Source organism: Capra hircus, chromosome 23 (assembly GCF_001704415.2).
Source record: "Capra hircus breed San Clemente chromosome 23, ASM170441v1, whole genome shotgun sequence".
In the NCBI taxonomy this organism is placed as follows: Eukaryota; Metazoa; Chordata; class Mammalia; order Artiodactyla; family Bovidae; genus Capra; species Capra hircus.
In genome coordinates this window covers 20,412,051-20,432,516 of record NC_030830.1, presented here as the reverse complement: position 1 = coordinate 20,432,516, position 20,466 = coordinate 20,412,051, and the positions used below count along the sequence as shown (strand labels likewise).

Genomic DNA, 20,466 nt, shown 5'->3' with positions numbered 1-20,466 from the left:
CACATATATATGGAATTTAGGAAGATGGCAATGACGACCCTGTATGCAAGACAGGAAAAAAAGACACAGATGTGTATAACGGACTTTTGGACTCAGAGGGAGAGGGAGAGGGTGGGATGATTTGGGAGAATGGGAAATTCTAACATGTATACTGTCATGTAAGAATTGAATCGCCAGTCCATGTCTGACGTAGGGTGCAGCATGCTTGGGGCTGGTGCATGGGGATGACCCAGAGAGATGTTGTGGGGAGGGAGGTGGGAGGGGGGTTCATGTTTGGGAACAGCATGTAAGAATTAAAGATTTTAAAATTTAAAAAATAAAAAAAATTAAAAAAAAATAAATAAAATAAAAGGCTTAAAAAAAAAAATTAGAATTTTCCACACTGTAGTGATCCACACAGCCAAACGTTTTGGCATAGTCAATAAAGCAAAAGTAGATGTTTTCTTGCTTTTTGAGTGATCCAGCAGATATTAGCAATTTGATCTCTGGTTTCTCTGACTTTTCTAAATCCAGCTTGTATATCTATCTTAATTCCATGTTTATATATATCCTTGCAATGAATGTGGTATTTTCAGACTCTGTGTGTTCTTTACACAGAAAGAAAACTTGTTACACAATTTATTTTGTGTAATTTTACTATTTCTCTATATTAAAAAAATCAGTGTCAAAGTGCTCATTTTACTTAGTTTGTTGTATTTTTATGATTATGATCTGACTTTCTTTCCCACTGGAAGAAAATAGGAATGACCAAGAGCGGTGACTCACAATTAAGCAATGAAAGGAGCAAATGCTAGCACTCTGGCAGGTTTCATCCTACTGGGCTTTTCTGACCAGCCCCACCTGGAGATGCTTCTCCTTCTTGACATCTCTATCATATACATTCTGACACCGATGGGGAACACAGCGATCATACTGCTCTCATACTTTAACCCCAAACTCCACACACCCATGTATTTCTTCCTCTCCAATCTCTCCTTCCTGGACCTCTGTTTCACCACCAGTATTGTCCCACAGATGCTTTGGAATCTCAAGGGGCCTGACAAGACCATTAGCTACACTGGCTGTGTGATCCAGCTGTATGTTGCTCTGGGGCTGGGCTCCACGGAGTGTGTCCTGCTGACTGTTATGGCCTATGACCGCTTCAATGCTATCTGTCGACCCCTCCACTATGGAGTGATCATGCACCCAAAGCTTCTCCAGCAACTAGCAGCTCTGGCCTGGATCAGTGGCTTTGTGGGGTCCATGGTTCAGACCATCCTTGTTTTCCAGTTGCCTCTCTGCAGCCATCACATGGTGGATGACTTCATGTGTGAAGAGCCTGCCCTGATTAAGACTGCCTGTGTGGACACAACCTTCCTGGAAAATGAGCTCTCCATAGCTTCTGTCCTCTTTGTGGTGATACCTCTGGGGCTTATTCTGGCCTCCTATGGCTGCATTGTTCGGAGTGTGCTGAGGATAAAATCCACTGAAGGCAGGAGGAAAGCATTTGGGACTTGTGGGTCCCACCTAATTGTTGTGGTTTTGTTTTTTGGGACTCTAGCTTCCATTTACATTCAACCCAAGAGCAAATACACACAGAAGTACAGTAAATTCCTTACCCTCTTCTACACTGTAGTGACACCCTCACTTAATCCTTTGATCTACACCTTGAGAAACAAAGAAGCTAAGTGGGCGCTAAGAAGGTTGCTGGGAAGAAACCCAAGTTAGGGAGAAATGTGAAATATCCTCATACAATCCCTCAGATATTAAGGACTTTTAGCATCATCTAATTTTGGTTTTTCCTTTTGTTTGTAAAGATCACAGCTAAATCTCCAGAATAAAATGGTATGAAATTTTCTTTCATCCTGAAGCTGCCTACTGTAAATCCTTCTCAGATTCTTTTCCAGAAATATTATATCTCTTTTTTCTTTTGGCTGTTTTCTAAATATGCTATGAAGAAATAAATAAACATTTATAGTGGTGCATATGTATATGTATTATAATTTTCCAAATCCTGGAGTTATTGCTCTAGAGATTAATTAATGGCAGGGTGGATATGTTCATGACAGATCTATTTTCTCATCGCAGAAGAAATCACCTGCCTCTTAGAAACAGAACTTTCTTGAGAACTTTCTATTGTTCTCCAGATCTCTCATTCAGTATTTCCACAGGCTGTAACTGTTCTGTCTGTTGTTTACATACAACATAAAAGTCCACTGGAAAATCAACAATTACCTAACAGTTTTTCTTTTGGGGGTTTACTGATTCTTGTTCATTTACTAGAGGCATCTGGGACTAAGTACATCCAGGGATTTTTCTGATCTCTCCCACCCACAGAGAAAGCTTCCAAGAGATATGAGCCATGAGACCGAGTATTTCTCATTTATATATCTCTTGTCCTCACATAATGGCTCTCAATCTCTTTTGATCAATTCTTTAATTCTCTATCTGGAATCTCAGCAAATATGCATTAGAATTTTAAGTATTGTCATTTAATTCAAATATGTATATTTTTCGCAATATATAGATTTCTTTACCAAGACATATGTTTGGCCTCCTATGTGTTATTCACTTTTATGGATATCATAACTTTGGAAAATAATTCTCTTCATATTGAATATAAAGTTTTTCTATTCTAATAACATAGTTTCAGAACAGGCAATGGCACCCCTCTCCAATACTCTTGCCTGGAAAATCCCATGTATGAAGGAGCCTGGTAGGCTGCATTCCATGGGGTCGCTAGGAGTCAGACACGTACTGAGCGACTTCACTTTCACTTTTCACTTTCATGCACTGGAGAAGGAAATGGCAACCCACTCCAGTGTTCTTGTCTGGAGAATCCCAGGGACGTGGGAGCCTGGTGGGCTGCCGTCTATGGGGTCGCACAGAGTCGGACAGGACTAAAGCGACTTAGCAGCAGCAGCAGCAATAAGGTACTTTAAAATTTTGGTAATATGTTCAGTATAAAAATATTGACCTTATTTTACCCATTTCCACATAGTTACTTGTTTATAAAATATTATCAATAGTTTATTGGCTTTAATTCTAGAACCTGCTTAGATACACTTGCAACATGCTATGGCTTTATAGTCTGTTTTTTTCTTAAATAGAGACTTCCCTGGTGGTCCAGTGGTTAAGACTGCCTGCTTCCAAAGCAGGACGCATGGTTTGATCCCTGGTTGGGGAGCTAATTTCCCCGGTGCTGTGTGCTACTGTCAAAAAAATTAATTCTTTTAATAGAGATTAATTCCTAGATCATTTTAACAAAGATAAATTCTTTCTGGCTATTAAGAAGTAGAATAAATTAGTAAAGAAAAGCAACTATATTGGAGAAGAAAGTATATGATTTAGTCAGAGGCATTGATAAGGTTAACAAGTGGTGTCTAAGTAAACTTTCTATATCTCTGTTCATAGATAAAATTTTATTGACATTAATAATTAAAACTGGTTATATTCAAATCAAATTACTTCACTGATTGATTAGGACAGGTAAATGCTTACTAAGCAATAAGATTACCCAAATCATTTAAAATCTTATAATTTTAAGTATACAATACATTTTTAAAATCTATTGAAAATGATATCCTTATGTCCATATTAGGATAGAACATTAATACTTTCCATATATTCTTTTTGTATATAGTAGAGTAATTTAAAAAATAAGATAAGTCTATAAGAAGATGCAATGTAAAGAATACAAAAAAGATATACCATGTGAATACTAGCTGAAAAAGAAGGCTGGCATGATCTTACTAGTATCAGAAAGGGTAGCCTTTAAGGGAAGAACTATTATTAGGAACAAGGAGAGACACTGCATAATGTAAACTGTTTAGTTAACTTGAAAACTATAATAATCTTAAATTAATATGCTTTCTATCAAATAACTTCAAAATATGAAGCAAAACCTAACAAGTAAGAAAGGAAATTGGCAAATTCATAGCCAGAATTAGATGGAAAATTGGTAGAAGATATACAAACATAAATGAATAAGGATATAGAAAATTTAAACAGCACAGCAAAAATTACAAAATAAATATAGTGAAACCACTGAAGGTGTAAAGACATACAAAAAATTTTTCAGGCACACACAGGACATTTATAAAACATTGACCATATATTGAATTATAAATGAATACATTTCAGAAGTTTAAAAGCATAAGAGCATTTTGGCTAAAAAAAAAATAAAATGAGGCCAGAAATCAGAAACACGGTGAACAAAGTATTAGTGCTCTTAATTTGTAAAACTTTCAAATAATGGAAAATGGTATAGAATAATTTAAAATAAACCCATGTATGTTAACAAGCACTTTAAAATTATCAATATCATGCCAATTTTGTTTCATCTATTTAGTCAACTAAACTGTCCTGCCTAACCTCCCCTTTTCCCTCTGCACAGGTTTGTCCTGGCAAGTTCTGAAATTGCGCTTATCAAGCTAGAGGCACAGGGGAAGATGCACAAGATGGAAGGCAGGAACTCAGCTCACCCGTACCCCACTGCAAGGTCTCAGACGGGAGCAGGCTGAAGCTCAGGAAACACAGAATCTTTATGTGTAGATTAACTGTCACTTGACAGCGGACATTTTAATTACTAATGTGAAAATACTTTATTACTATAAGTGGACACTTTTACCATTTGTAAATGACCAAAAAAATTATAGCACACTCTGAAGCTATAAACCAGGACCAAGGAAAGAATGCTACATGGTACAAGCAAGATGAATAAAGGAATAAAAATACTGTTGTGTTTTAACCACATCCCATGAGTAACCTCACCATTAATATATCAGTGGGTAAACATGCACTGAGTTTTGCTAGGTGCCAGGTACTCAAGTACGTCACGTGTGGTACCTCGCTTATCACCTTCCACCCTAGGAACTTGAAACTGTTATTTCACTCACTATAGTTTAGAAATCTTTACCTTCTAGAAGTTCAATAGCTTGCCCTGGGAATTAGAACTTAAGTTAGTCAGAATCTGGAGTCCCATGACCTTATCGAATATGAAATACTCTCCTTGGGATCGTAGGAAGCCCCACCTCCTTAGCATAATATACATCAGTCCCTTTGTGATATGGTCCTTTTTTAAATCTTCCAAGTGTATTTCTTGTCATTTCCTAACATACTCCCTTATAATAGAGTACCTGAATTTCCTAAAAGATCCCCTTTTCTCATATTTTTATTAATTAACACATGAAAGACACATTTGTGAAAGATGAGATTTAAGTTGGACTTTGAAAAGTAGATGCAATGTAATTTCCATGAATTTAATGAAAGGAAAAAATATTTGGAAACAGCTGGGTACGTACTGATTGAACATAAGATGAATATTGTGAAAGATAAGAGTAAGAATATGGAGAATCATATTTGGTGCTATGAACCAGTCCATCCTAAAGGAAATCAGTCCTGGGCGTTCATTAGAAGGACTGATGTTGAAGCTGAAACCCCAATATTTTTGCCACTTAATGCAAAGAGCTGACTTACTTGAGAAGACCCTGATGTTGGGAAAGATTGAAGGCTGGAGGAGAAGGGGACGACAGAGGATGAGATGGTTGGATGGCATTACCGACTCAATGGACTTGAGTTTGGGTGGACTCCGGGAACTGGAGATGGGACAGGGAGGCCTGGTATGCTGCGGTTCATGGGGTCGCAGAGTCGGACACGACTGAGCGACTGAACTGAACTGAGACTCTTACTCGGTGTCAAAAAAGAAACAAAAGACCCCAAATAGAGGCAGCTGTTCTCAGACCACTGCAGCAAAACAAGACCAACTCCCTAATTTAAATACAACCTCTCCGAGGAATGTAGTCTTAATCAGGCTGCAATTTTCTAGTCAGCACCAGTGAGGTAATCTGACACGTAGACCCAGACCATCCCTCACATGCAGGTGACCTAAGCCTGAAACATTCCACTCTTTCCCCTTCTGCCTAGAAATTCCTCCTGTTTTGTATGGCTGGTATTGGAATGCTGCCCAACTCATGACTCTTTCAATAAAAATAATTAGATCTTCAAATTTACTAGGTTGAATTTTTGGATAGACAACTTCACCATATGAACTTTATTATCAAATTGTATTATAATTATGCATGTATAATACATGCAAGTATTATTCTATACATATACTTATATCCATTGTAAAAATACTGCACCAAGGGGATCATTTCACACAAAGAAGAATATACATCATGTGTTTTAAAAGCAACTATAAAAAAATGCCAGTTCTTCAAGAAGTAGTAACAATGTTATATGTGTAACAATGAATCTTTCCTGATATGAAAACTTTATTTTTAGCCACTTCATAGAAAAGTTCGTGAATTTGCAATAGCCTCTCCCCTTTTATGCTAGACTCCACTTCTTCCCCAGCATTTCCTATTACCCAGAAGTCTATAGATCTATTCTTGGATCTTCATTAATTGTGTGTAAACTTCAAGCATGTATTTCCAGATATATGCATGTCTCCATACTATGTTCAAAACTGAGTTTAATACAAATTTTAATAAACTAATTTCAAATATAAATCTTTTAAGATAATATCTAAATAACACTGACAATTTTGCACATGAGTGTTTAGAAGCAGGTTTGCAATTGATTGTCTTCTAGCAGCAACAGGAGCACATGTCTCTGTGGCTATTCCCTCTCCAGGGACCTGTCTCCCTCTCTAATATAATGATTGGAAGTTGCCTCGGAAGAATTCCAGAGGTATGTGCAGAGTAAGCAAGATATCTATTTGAAGAGACTTGAGTCCTGAAATTTACAGGAAAAAGGGAGCCAACAAACTGCAGACATGGGGTTCCTCCACTGCTTGTCCAAGATCTGTGATCATGATTGAACTTCTCATCAAAATCCCCAAGAATGTCCACAGCTGGATTGTCATTCTTTCTGGAAACTAGTACTTTGCTGTTTAGGTCGGGGGGGGGGTGGAGGGGAGGGGCAGAAAATCAATTTAATAGTTGAGGAAATCCAGAGCTACTTGGCTTTAGCAGTGAACAAAAGCAGTTTTTCATGTATAAACTAAAATTTATTCTAAATTATGGAATACCTTCCAGCTTTGTCTCTTTGCAGATATAAATCCCTTTATCCTCCTTTTGATTAAGAACAGAAATATGAAAGGGAGTGAGACCAGTTTAAGTGTGGTGTCTGCCTGGAAATTGTTGGGTTTTCTTGTAACATAAATACATAAGGAAATATTATCACACTGTAGAATTACATCAAGCAAAGTGAGGCCACTCACATGCTGTCTTTTCCCCAGGAGATGTTGGATCTCTCAAAAACACAGTTGTTTTACACTTTACTGAATAATAGAAGAAATTTAGGCAGGTAAGGTCAATGTCAATTTTGGTGCATCATAACACTCAGGGTTTTAATTTTACCACCAAAATGCATAGGCGGATACAAAAATGCTAACAAATGTGACCACCAAGATCAGTTTCTTTCTTTTGCTATAATTCTGGAAATAATTATCATCCTCTATGCAAAACACATGAGAGTTTTGTCTTGGCCAAAATTTAAAATGCAACTGATTATTACTGTGGATGCCAAAGAAAATAAGCCACTTATTCTCTCTAAACTGGACTGTGCAATAATTGCCTGAGAGGTGCTATAAAGGTGAAGGTTTCTTAGAAGTAAGTTTAATTTTCTTGCTAGGATACTTAAGGGAGATCAGTATTGTCATTGGATGGTATTGTTGTTTATTTGCTTGTTTTTAAGCAACTTGTTTAGATTCTATCTCCAAGATAAATGACTGCACCTGTTTTGAAGACCTCAAAATTGACCCTTCAGATGTATAAATTTTCATACCTATGTTTCTTAATCTTTGCAAGTAATAGTGTAAAGACACTGATAAATCAACATAACTTACTTTAGGGAAGGTCACTGGATTGCATTAGTGGCTGAATTCATGAACTCTTGTAATAAAACTACACTAAAGCATATGAACTATTCATGTCATGTAGGGTAGAGCTTGCTTATTGGGGATTGTAAATAGAATTTCCTGGAGAGCATATTCATAAAATAGCAGACCTGTGATTCAAATGGGGAGATTCCAGAAGTTTTCCTCCACACATTTTAGATCAGTAATTATTTGCTTCACAGAAAAACAATGAATATTAATGATAATTATCTCTAACCCTTCATTTTTGAAAATTCTAACAATTTCTATTTTGTTCCATGTTTTGAATTCTATATGCCTTGTTTCTCAGACTCTTGCTCACTCAGTGCATTTGGCAATATTTTCCTTTATATCTATCATCTATCATGTATGTGTATGTGTAACAATCATCTTACTTTCCATTTCTTTGTTTTTCACACTATGCAAGTTGATGGCCCGTGTATTTTGTCTTCAGAGAATTTGGGATACTTCTCACTTCTGTTCTGGGTTATTCTCTAAAGTCTATTCTATGTTTATATATTTCCTTGCAATGCATTTGGTGTTTTCAGACTCTGTGTGTCTTTTTGTAACAAGACAATCTATTATACAATTTATTTTGCATACGTTTACTCTGTCATTTCTCTATATTAAAAAATCAGTGTCAAAGTGCTCATTTTACTTAGTTTGTTATATATTTTTGATTATGATATCTGACTTTCTTTCCCACAGGAAGAAAATAGGAATGACCAAGAACGGTGACTCACAATTAAGCAATGAAAGGAGCAAATGCTAGCACTCCGGCAGGTTTCATCCTACTGGGCTTTTCTGACCAGCCCCACCTGGAGATGCTTCTCCTTCTTGTCGTCTCTATCATATACATTCTGACACTGATGGGGAACACAGCGATCATACTGCTCTCATACTTTAACCCCAAACTCCACACACCCATGTATTTCTTCCTCTCCAATCTCTCCTTCCTGGACCTCTGTTTCACCACCAGTGTTGTCCCACAGATGCTTTGGAATCTCAAGGGGCCTGACAAGACCATTAGCTACACTGGCTGTGTGATCCAGCTGTATGTTGCTTTGGGGCTGGGCTCCACGGAGTGTGTCCTGCTGACTGTTATGGCCTATGACCGCTTCAATGCTATCTGTCGACCCCTCCACTATGGAGTGATCATGCACCCAAAGCTTCTCCAGCAACTAGCAGCTCTGGCCTGGATCAGTGGCTTTGTGGAATCCACGGTTTAGACCATCCTTGTTTTCCAGTTGCCTCTCTGCAGCCATCACATGGTGGATGACTTCACGTGTGAGGAGCCTGCCCTGATTAAGATTGCCTGTGTGGACACAACCTTCCTGGAAAATGAGCTCTCCATAGCTTCTGTCCTCTATGTGGTGATACCTCTGGGGCTTATTCTGGCCTCCTATGGCTGCATTGTTCGGAGTGTGCTGAGGATAAAATCCACTGAAGGCAGGAGGAAAGCATTTGGGACTTGTGGGTCCCACCTAATTGTTGTGGTTTTGTTTTTTGGGACAATAATTTCTGTCTACATCCAACCCAAAAGCAAGTACACACAGAATTACAGTAAATTCCTCACCCTCTTCTACACTGTAGTGACACCCTCACTTAATCCTTTGATCTACACCTTGAGAAACAAAGAAGCTAAGTGGGCGCTAAGAAGATTAGTAGGAAGAGATTCAAGCTAAAGAGAAATGTGAGCCATCCTCATCCAGTCCTTCAAATGCTGGGAACTTTTAACATCATCTACTTCTGGTTTTTCCTTTCACTTATGAGGATCACAGCTAAATCTCCTGAATAAAATGATGTCAACTTTTTTTTCAATGACGTCTTGAAGTTACCGATTCTAAATTCTCATTCTCGTCTCAGAAATGTTGTGTCTCTTTTTTTCAGCTATTTTGTAAAGATTCTATGAATAAATAAATATTTATATTATGTGCGTATGTATTTGTACTATGCCTTCATAAATCTGGAGTTACTACTCTAGTGATTAACTAGTGACAGATATTCATTAATGATAATGATACTGTTATGACAGATCTGTTTTCTCATCACAGAAGAAATCTTCTGCCTCATCGTGGTAGAGCTCACATCATAGGTGCAGATATAGGGTTTACCTGAGACCTTCCTATTGCTCCCCGGGTCTCGCACTCAATAGTTCCTAGGCGATATGTGTTCTGCACACAGTTTATATGAAAATGAAAAGGTTCACTGAAAGAGCCACAATTACCTAAAATTTTATTTGGAGGACTGTTGATTTCAGTTCATTCACTAGAGGAATCTGGGAATAAGTACATCTTGGATTTTTCAGATCTCCTCTACCCACAGGGAAAGATTCCAATGGCTATGAGCCATGAGATGAGTATTTTTCTTTCATACATGTCTTGTCAGCACAAAATACCTCTCAATCTCTTTTGATCAATTATTTAGCTTTCTATCTGGAATCTAAATAAATATGCAAATAGAGCTTTAAGTATGGTCATTAAATGTGAATATTTAATTTGACAAAGTGAAGAGATATCTTACAAAAATTGTCTTTTGTCTCTGATATGTTTTTCACTTTTATAGATAATATAATTTTATAGAATTTGCAAAATTGTTTTTCCTCATATTGAATATAACATTTTTATCTGTTCCAATAACATTCTTTAAAATATTGACTTTTCTCTATATATTCACAGTGATTATTTATTTATAAAATATTATCAAAACCCTTCAGTCAGTTCAGTTCAGCTCAGTTGCTCAGTCATGTCTGACTCCTTGCAGCTCCATGGACTACAGCATGCCAGTCCTGTCCATCACCAACTCTCAGAGTTTACTCAAACTCAGATCCATTGAGTCAGTGATGCCATCCAACCATCTCATCCTCTGTCATCCCCTTCTCTTCCTGCCCTCAATCCTTCCCAGCATCAGGGTCTTTTCCAATGAGTCAACTCTTCGCATGAGGTGGCCAAAGTATTGGAGTTTCAACTTTAGCATCAGTCCTTCCAATGAACACTCATGACTGATCTCCTCTGGATGGACTGGTTGGAACTCCTTGCAGTCCAAGGGACTCTCAAGAGTCTTCTCCAACACCACAGTTCAAAAGTATCAATTCTTTGATGCTCAGCTTTCTTTATAGTCCAACTCTCACATTTTATAATTACTCTCCATAAAATCCATGTTTGTTGTAAAATGTTGTTTAAATGTCCCTGAAAACTTATTCCACTATCCTCTTTACACAAGATGTTCACAGCATTACTCAATAAAATGTTTTGTGGACAAATAACTTGGGATATTCTGGAAGAAATCTAATGAAAACAGGCATTGCCTTTACCACATCAGTGTACTTTGTGTATTTCTAAGGAGTGTATATGCTGAGTTTCTCAAACTTATTTGACCAGAGAAACTTTTCAAAAGTGTTGGAAACGCTGGCCAGAGTAAATGTGTCACTCCCGAGTCCTCTATGGGAGGCTCCTGTCCTGTTGGCGGCCTCAACTTGTGACACAGGCACACGTATTCCACTTCTGAGCCCTTGATGATTCTACAGTGATTATTTAAACATGAAAGTAACGGTGATAATTCATGGAAATCATGCCTCTACACATACACTGGGCTTCCCTGGTGACTCAGACAGTAAAGCGTCTACATGCAATGTGGGAGACATGAGTTTGACCCCTCGGTTGGGAAGATACATACACTGTGCTGAGAGTGAGAACTTCATTTTCACTTTTCTAAGATTTTATTTTAGCATGTACATTGGAGTCTATAAGTCTTCAGGACTGCAGATCTGTGTAATCAGAAGTAGTTCTTTCTACATAGTTTTCCTATGAGACCCTTGTTCTTGGTCACTATTGGGCTTGGTATTAATTGTCCTATTAGGAATATAAAGTCTCTAAGGTTCCACTCCAGACTTGATATCAATTCCTGCTATAGTAACAAACTTTAGTTTATTCTGGCTCCAGAAATAAACACTACCACCTCAGCTTGGTCTTGGATTTAGAGATACATATTTAGAACCTTGTGGTTTGGAAAGCTCATGGATAAGCATCACTTTCCTGGCTTATTTAACTAGTTAGAAGAGTGAAGGACAAACTTTTCAGAGGTGAGGAAATAATGAGAACCACATATTTTCTCTTGCTTATTTACATATTCTACAAGTTATCTATATAAAGACAAAATAATAATTACTTTCTACAATCACTCATGTCAGTCTTCCTCAAGCCACCCTGGCCAATAGTAATTCTCCCAGCTTTCATGTCCATTGTCTATAACGTGTTTTCATTTCTGAACATCATTGTAAACTTACTATTTTAGAAGGGAACTCAATTTGAAGTAAGCTGTTTGTACAGATCCTTTAATTTTGAAGAATGTACATTCAGGATGGGTAAATGCAAAACAGAAAACAAAGAAAGTGTGCTTTCTCTACATTTGGAAGAATTTCCTTTTCACTCTTAGCTTTCATAAATTATTTCCACTTATACAGTTTGTTAAGGTATTGAAGATATGAACTCTTCTGATAAAGTCATACATTTGGATTCATACATATATGTATGTTTATGTTGTGTTTGTATGTATCTGTTTTTCCTCCCCTTAGTCTTGGAATCATTTTATTTTTTCAAGAGTGGCAGAGAATTGAAGAGACTCTATTCATATTTAAATGCATGCAGTTTAAAATGTGGGATGCAGTAAACTGTGATGCTCATGTATCCTATTTTCCTAGGGACAAGTTGCATGAGTGGCATTGGGTTAATGAGTGAGTTAAACATACATGGACACCATCACTGTATCAGAAGAAATAGTTGGAGATTTTATCTATCTACCTATCTATCTTAAGAAAACCCCTAACGTTTCTGGGAAGTATATTTCAGAGCTTTACATTTTTAAAAATGAGTCTTCTGATATTGCTGCTGATGACATTAAAATTCACTGACTAAATAATGGGGGAGTTGGTACAGCAGTTGAATAGATACAGGTTTTTAAATTAACATTATTATATGCAGCTATGTTGCTTAATGTTTAAATATATGTTTTAGACATGTTTTTTGCTAGTTCAGGGGAAGAGTGGTTTAGTAGAATTAGCAAAGTTATTAGTTTATTCAAAACATATTTATTTGGCTTTGACTATGTTAAAAAAAAAAAGACCTGTATGCTAAGGATAATACAAATGATATTTAAGATAGATATCTTAGCCCATTAAGAGGTTACTTTCCATTTTATAACACTTGGCATGCTTAATGAAAAAGGTCCTTATGCATATTGACACAGTGTTATGAAGTAATTCAGGATTTCAGAAGACAAGTATATTGTACAGTAAGGATGTCAGTGCATCTTAGATGTTGATATAGAGATGAACATTAAACAGGTAAGTAGAGCTTGTCAAGGGTGAAAGAAGTGGTTTCAAAGACATTCAAAGGAGGAGACTTGGAGTTAGCAAGCAGTTTCAGTACATTATAACTTTATGGAAACAGAGAGATTGATTTGGCCAGAACAAGTTCTAAATGATGGGACATAATTCTGAAAGCAGAAAGAGAAACTAAAATTGTACAGAGCCTTAAAGTCAATTTTAATTCTAAGAAATAGAAGTTGTATCTTGATAAATATCCCATTGTTGTATGATTCTGACACTCATGTACAGGAAGGTAATGAAGAATACAAACCAAAAGATATGAGATCATCTAGAATGTGTTGCCATCTAGGATGATATGAATCAAAAAGTCTTCTTAGAAAATTAAATGAAATAAGAATATATTGGTTAAAATGCATGAATGTAATCATCACATTCAAACTTGTATTTGGGTAGTTATGTTATCCAAATAATGAATACAATTGATAAAATACTGCAAAGTGAACAATTTTTTTGTCAGGGAAAGTACTGAAGGTTTCCAATTATAGCAGAACTAAAGAGCCTCTTGAGGAAAGGTAAAGAGGAGAGTGAAAAAGCTGGCTTGAAACTCAACATTCAGAAAACTAAGATGATGGCATCTGGTCACATCGCTTCATGGCAAATAGATGGGGAAACGATGGAGACAGTGACAGACTTTTTGGGGAGGCTCCAAATTCACTGCCAATGGTGACTGTAGCCATGAAATTAAAAGATGCTTGCTCCTTGGAAGAAAAGTTATGACCAACCTAGACAGCATATTACAAAGCAGAGACATTACTTTACCAACAAAGGCCCATCTAGTCAAAGGTATGGTTTTTCCAGTAGTCATGTACGGATGTGAGAGTTGGACTATAAAGAAAGCTGAGTGCCAAAGAATTGATGCTTTTGAACTGTGGTGTTGGAGAAGACTCTTGAGAGTCCTTTGGATTGCAAGGAGATCCAACCAGTCCATCCTAAGGAAATCAACCCTGTATATTCATTGGAAGGACTGATGCTGAAGCTGAAAGTCCAATATTCTGGCCACCTGATGTGAAGAAACGACTCATTTGAAAAGACCCTGACGCTGGGAAAGACTGAAGGTAGAAGGAGAAGGGGACAACAAGGATGAGATGGTTGGATGGCATCACTGACACAATGGACATGAGTTTGAGTAAGCTCTGGGAGTTGGTGATGGACAGGGAGGCTTGGCATGCTGCAGTCCATGGGATCGCAAAGAGTCGGACATGACTGAGTGACTGAACTGAACTGAGGTATATCCAAGCTGGATAACTTAAGAAGAAGATGTGTGACAAATAATCAAAAGTAGAATTGAATCATGCTTGACATTCTTATCCATTCAGCTTTTTAAAAATCTTCACCAGAGATATGTATATCTAGCATTTTCTCTACAAAAATTTTTCAGCTTTCATGCTTCTCTGTAGATGACATGCAAGTTTTCAAGAAATAAACCTGTGACTCATTATTGATACTTCCTTCTCACTTTCCACATCCAGAGTCTCAAGTTTGTCTAGACTAATCTGTAGAGTCTGCATAGAAATATAAATCTTCCCTGCTACCACCAAGCCATCTGTTTCCTGAAGTATTGCAACAGCTTCCTAACCAGTTCCCTTGTTCATTCACTACTTGTCAATCCATCCTGCAATCTGAGGCCAGCTGTTTTTTAAACACAAACAACATGAGCACAAAAGAATGGATGCTTTTCAATTGCAGTGCTGCAGAAGACTCTTGAGAGTCCCTTGGACAGCAAGGAGATCAAACCTGTCAGTCCTAAAGGAAATCAACTTCAAATAGTCACTGGAAGGACTGATGCTGAAGTTCCAATACTTTGGCCACCTGATGCAAAGAGCCCACTCATTGGAAAAGACTCTGATGCTGGGAAAGATTGAAGGTGAGAGGAGAGGGGCGTGACAGAGGATGAGATAGTTGGATGACATCACCAACTCAATGGACATGAGTTTGAGCAAGCTCCAGGAGACAGTGATGAACAGAAAAGCCTGGCATCCTGCAGTTCATGAGGTCATAAAGAATCGGACATGACTTAGCAAATGAACAGAAACAACATGTCGGTTATTGACTCCCTCCTGACATTCATTACCCCTTGACCTGTTTATAAATCCCTCAAAGGCTAACCTTTAAGGTGCTTTGGATAAATACAAATCTCAAACACTTCTCTTGATTATTTTGTTTGCTTACTATTGCAGTCTAACCATAAGACACTTTGCCCATAATTTTCCTTATTCAGGATATTTCTCAGATATTTCTCAGCTCCTCAATGCTTTTTTGGTTTAAAGCCTTACAAGCTACTTCCTCTGCTGAAAATAGTCCTTCCTTATCTTATCCACTAGTTAGCTCTTATTCACTCTCTACTTCACTTGCCAAAAGAGGCTGTCATTTTAAAAATGTACTGCATCTTTATCTCCTTTCCAAAAATGGTGGTTTTTGTCTCTTATCATCAAATTCTTCAGCAGCGAGTCAGCAGTTACTATGAAATGAAAGTGTTATGAAGTTAGTGACATATCACAAAGGAATCAAACAGACTTCATATTCTGCTACTATATAATACAAAGTTATATAAAGAAAAATTCATATTCCAAAAAGTTTTATGAAATAAATGAAATTTTTGAGTAGCGTTGGGTCCTTTAATTAATATAAAAATAAAATATCTGATTGAAAACAAAATGTTTTTAATGCGGAGCTAAACATTTACTTGCAACTTACAACAATGCTTCTCTCTGAAGACTATAACACCATTTAATCTACCCATTTTTTATTATGAAAAAATATTGAGAGAAACTATTTATATAGATGGTATCTAATAACTAATTAAAACTCTATGATGATTAGATTTTTCACCCTTAGCATGACTTTAAGAATTGCATGTGTTACTGTAGAGTATGGAAATATATAATTTTTATCAAAAAATATTCTTATTGCTATTTTTATTATTGACAACTGATAGAATGTCTACAAAGATGTTTTTTGATTGGATAACATCTCCTTATTTTCTTTAACTTACAAGCTTACAGGATATTATTGGGGAATAAGACGGTGGATTTATAAGAAAAAATGAATCACTTTGGAGAACAGAGCAATAATTAACGATTAATCTTTCTTATATCGGTCCACTTTATGTCATCATATGTTTAATAGTTTTCTGTAAGCTCTTGCACACTTTTAATTTCCTCCTAGAGACAAACGGTTCTCTCTCTTTCCCCAAATGGCACACCCCTCTTATCTCACCTTCAGGATCAGTTTCTCCCAACTGTATTTCTGATCTTAACTGTTTCTCACTATCTGACTTCTATATTTTCACATGCGCCTCTCTCCTTTTCAAGAGCAGAGTGATGGCGATGATTAATGAGAGTTTGGCAGGGGATTTCATATTGGTGGGCTTCTCCGATAACCCGCAGCTTGAGAAGATCCTCTTTGCGGTTGTGTTAATCTCCTATCTCCTGACACTGGTTGGCAACACAGCAATCATCTTGATCTCTTATCTGGATCCCATGCTCCACACACCCATGTATTATTTTCTTACCCATCTCTCCTTTGTTGACCTCTGCTTTACCACCAGCATCGCTCCCCAACTGCTATGGAACCTCCATGGTCCATACAAGACCATCAGTCCTACAGGCTGTGCCATTCAACTCTATGTATCCCTGGCGCTGGGATCCACTGAATGTGTTCTCCTAGCTGTCATGGCGTTTGATCGCTATGCTGCTGTTTGTCGGCCACTCCATTATGCCACAGTTATGCACTCACGACTTTGCCAGTCTCTGGTAGGAATGGCATGGTTGAGTGGAGTGGGCAACACCCTAATTCAGAGCACCATCACCCTTCGGCTGCCCCGCTGTGGGAACCGCAGGATTTACCACTTCATCTGTGAAGTGCCTGCCATGGTCAAGTTGGCCTGTGTAAACATTCATGCCAATGAGGTGCAGCTCTTCATGGCTTCCTTGGTGCTTCTCCTCCTCCCTCTGACACTTATCTTGATCTCATATGGATGCATTGCTCAAGCAGTAATGAGGATCAGGTCAGCTCAAGCCTGGCGAAAAGCCCTTGGCACTTGTGGGTCCCACCTCTTGGTAGTAACTCTCTTCTATGGAACCATCACAGCTGTCTATATCCAGCCCAACAGCTCTTATGCCCACAGTCAAGGAAAGTTCATAACCCTTTTGTACACTGTTGTAACTCCCACCCTTAACCCTCTCATTTACACTCTGAGAAACAAAGATGTAAAGGGGGCTTTAAAGAGGCTGGTACAGAAAGACAGAGCACAGCAGAGCGAGAAACTCTGATGAGGTAAAAGTATAGACATGGCCTGACTAAGGCTGAGGTGCTGAAGGAAAGATGTACCAGAAGGCATTATCTGGAGACAGCTTCACGTATATGCTGCAAAGCCAAACCTGCAAGACTTTCTAGAGAATCCATAAGCCTACAATTGCTTTCTTTCATTTCCTTGCTTAAAGTACTAGGATAAACTGTCTAAACAGACATCTTTGTTATCTGTCAGTCAATAAATTACAAGCATGACTTACTATTTCCAAAATCTCTATGGCTAATTTTCTTCCCTCTCTGCCCTTTTTTTTTTAGGTAAGTCTTGGCTTTGCCTTGTTAAATGAAATCAATCTATTGGTTGGTTCCTTTGTATAAATCCTGGAGAAGGAAATGGCAACCCACTCCAGTATTCTTGCCTGGAGAATTCCATGGATGGAGGAGCTTGGTGGGCTACAGTCCACGGGTCACAAAGAGTCGGACACGACTGAGCACCTTCCCTTTCGCTTTCACTTTGTATAAATAAACAGTGTGATACTCACGAGCTAGATGTTTTTAACCTAGTAGTTTTACTACAAGTAAGGACTTCCCTAGTGGCTCAGATGGTAAAGCGTCTGTCTACAATGTGGGAGACCTGGGTTCGATCCCTGGGTTGGGAAGATCCCCTGAAGTAGGAAATGGCAATCCATTCCAGGACTATTGCCTGGAAAATCCCATGGACAGAGGAGCCTGGTATGCTACAGCCCATGGGGTTGCAGAGAGTCGGACACGACTGAGCGACTTCACTTTCACGTTCAAAGAGTAGTAGTAACTACTCTTTAGCAGCTTATTTCTGGTGGTCTGCTGCAGTATTGCCCATCTGGATCCCACCCTTGGACCTGTAGAAACCAGTAGCTTGAAAATCCACCTTATCTGCACTGACTCTGCAACTCACCGTCCCTTGGCCATCCTGTTTAAGTCTGCTGTTTAATTTTTTGTTTGTTTGTTCTCACTCTTACAGTCTAATTTGAGTCATTTCAGGTTAGCTTTTCCTTGATCTTTTCATTGTCCATAGAAATTGTGTCCACACTGGTGTCAAGAATGTGGATTTTGAGTTTTCATTTTGCATTTAGATGATTAAATGATTTCTATCAAGTGACAGATTATAGGATCCAGTCATTGCCATGGGAAAAGTGACAGGACATTTAAATCTAATTCATTTCATTTCATTTCATGAGTGAGTGTGTGTGTGTTTGAGGGTACCAGTATTTCTAGCCATTGTATTTCCTGATATGGGAGATATAGGGTTGAGAGGTTTTTAGTCCTTTGTCTTTCTGACATTTGGAGGAATCCTCTCTGTGTGTTTTGTTTGCCCCAGTATGAGTGTTCCTATATCTTAACAGTTAGAACCTTCTTTCATCCTCCCAACACTCACATTTTTTAAATATATATTCGTTGTCAGTTCAGTAATTGTCAGTGTCTGCAAAAATGGAGTTTGTATATCTTGATATGCCACCCTCTCTTCCATTTTTTTTAAATTTCACTTTACAATACTGTATTGGTTTTGCCATACATCAACATGAATCCACCACGGGTGTACATATGTTCCCAATCCTGAACGCCCCCTCCCCATATCATCTCTCTGGGTCATCCCAGTGCACCAGCCCCAAGCATCCTGTATCCTGCATCGAACCTAGAGTGGCGATTCATTTCTTATATGATATTATACATGTTTCAATGCCATTCTCCCAAGTCATCCCACCCTCCTCCTCTCCCTCTCCCACAGAGTCCAAAAGACTGTTCTATACATCTGGGTCTCTTTTGCTGTCTCACATACAGGGCATTTTTGGCTTTGTGTGTAATGTGCTCAGTCGTGTCTGATTCTTTGCAGCCCCATGGACTATAGCCCACCAGCCTCCTCTGCCCACGGAGTTCTCCAGGCAACAATACTGAAGTAGGTGCCGTTTCCTACTACAGGGTTCTTCCTGACCTAGAATTGAACCTGGGTCTCCTGAGTCTCTTGCATTTTTGGCTTTAGTAAAGTTTTATACTTAAAAGCCTTAAACTAAAAGGAAACTGAATCCCTCACTTCTCACATTTGGATTTCTTTGATTGGTTTGCCAAAACTTTCAAATGATTAGATTATTTGAAATCAGTGTTCTTTCAAGACTCTTTAAATAGGCTGAGTAAAGCAGAGAGAAAAAAGTTATGCTGTTGCAAATCAGACAAAATGATTCAGAAAAATGAGGGTTTCCTGCAGCAGTATCGATCAAGATTTAATATTCTCAAAACCATAAACAAGTTAGTCTTTTAATGGAAAACTAAGGGAAACCAATGCCGTTATTAAAGGACATGGATTCTGAGAAAAGAGAATGTCTTGTCAAATTCAAAAGGGAGTCATACTACTACTAAGATTTCTCACTAATGAGGCCACTTGAGAGATCTAATGATATTTAACTATATGTCTTTATTTCTTTTTTCTTTACTATGTAGCAGTGCTCTGTTTCTACTTTAAATCATTTTCTACTACATTTACTTATCTAATATTTATGCACTGATAAAATTTTCAATTTTTATAAATATATTTTTAAGTAAACAAATCAGTATTTCTTTTCTTCATGAAGAGGGAGATAATTAATTAAAATACAATTTTTTTTAAATGCCGTGGTGTTATGGCCGATTTACAAAGATAAGCTATGTGCTATATCAACCTAAAGGAAAAGATACTTAGACTTCTAAGATCATGTATCATTTTGCTTTAAATTATGGATTGACTTTTTAGAAGTTTTTTTTCCTCACATTGTAACTACAAGTTAAAAAATATTTTCTGAATCTAATTAATGGTTTTTATTATTGGCTACATGATAAAATAAAACTGAATCAAGTTGCATTAGTTTTGAACAATTTTAAAGTCTTTAAATGTGATATGTAACTATGTATGGAAAACATATATATATTATCATTACTTAAGTTTATTCTTTTGAAATGTTAG

General features: G+C 37.6%; 3 protein-coding genes across 3 annotated transcripts; all 3 read left to right on the top strand.

Annotated features, from left to right (window-relative positions):
* On the top strand, positions 775 to 1,707 carry LOC102188130 (olfactory receptor 2G3-like). The gene has a single exon (XM_018038645.1). It carries the CDS (start codon positions 775 to 777, stop codon positions 1,705 to 1,707), a length of 933 nt encoding a protein of 310 aa, XP_017894134.1.
* LOC102188396 (olfactory receptor 2H1) lies at positions 8,614 to 9,546 on the top strand. Its single transcript, XM_018038693.1, is given in 1 exon segment — positions 8,614 to 9,546. A coding segment is annotated over 1 exon segment (933 nt).
* LOC102187855 (olfactory receptor 2G3-like) lies at positions 16,568 to 17,518 on the top strand. The gene has a single exon (XM_005701552.2). The coding sequence runs from the start codon at positions 16,568 to 16,570 to the stop codon at positions 17,516 to 17,518; it is 951 nt and encodes a 316-aa protein (XP_005701609.2).

Bases quoted from the DNA above. Each gene is read 5' to 3' on its own strand.
- LOC102188130 (XM_018038645.1), top strand. From the start codon at position 775: ATGAAAGGAGCAAATGCTAGCACTCTGGCAGGTTTCATCCTACTGGGC.
- LOC102187855 (XM_005701552.2), top strand. From the start codon at position 16,568: ATGGCGATGATTAATGAGAGTTTGGCAGGGGATTTCATATTGGTGGGC.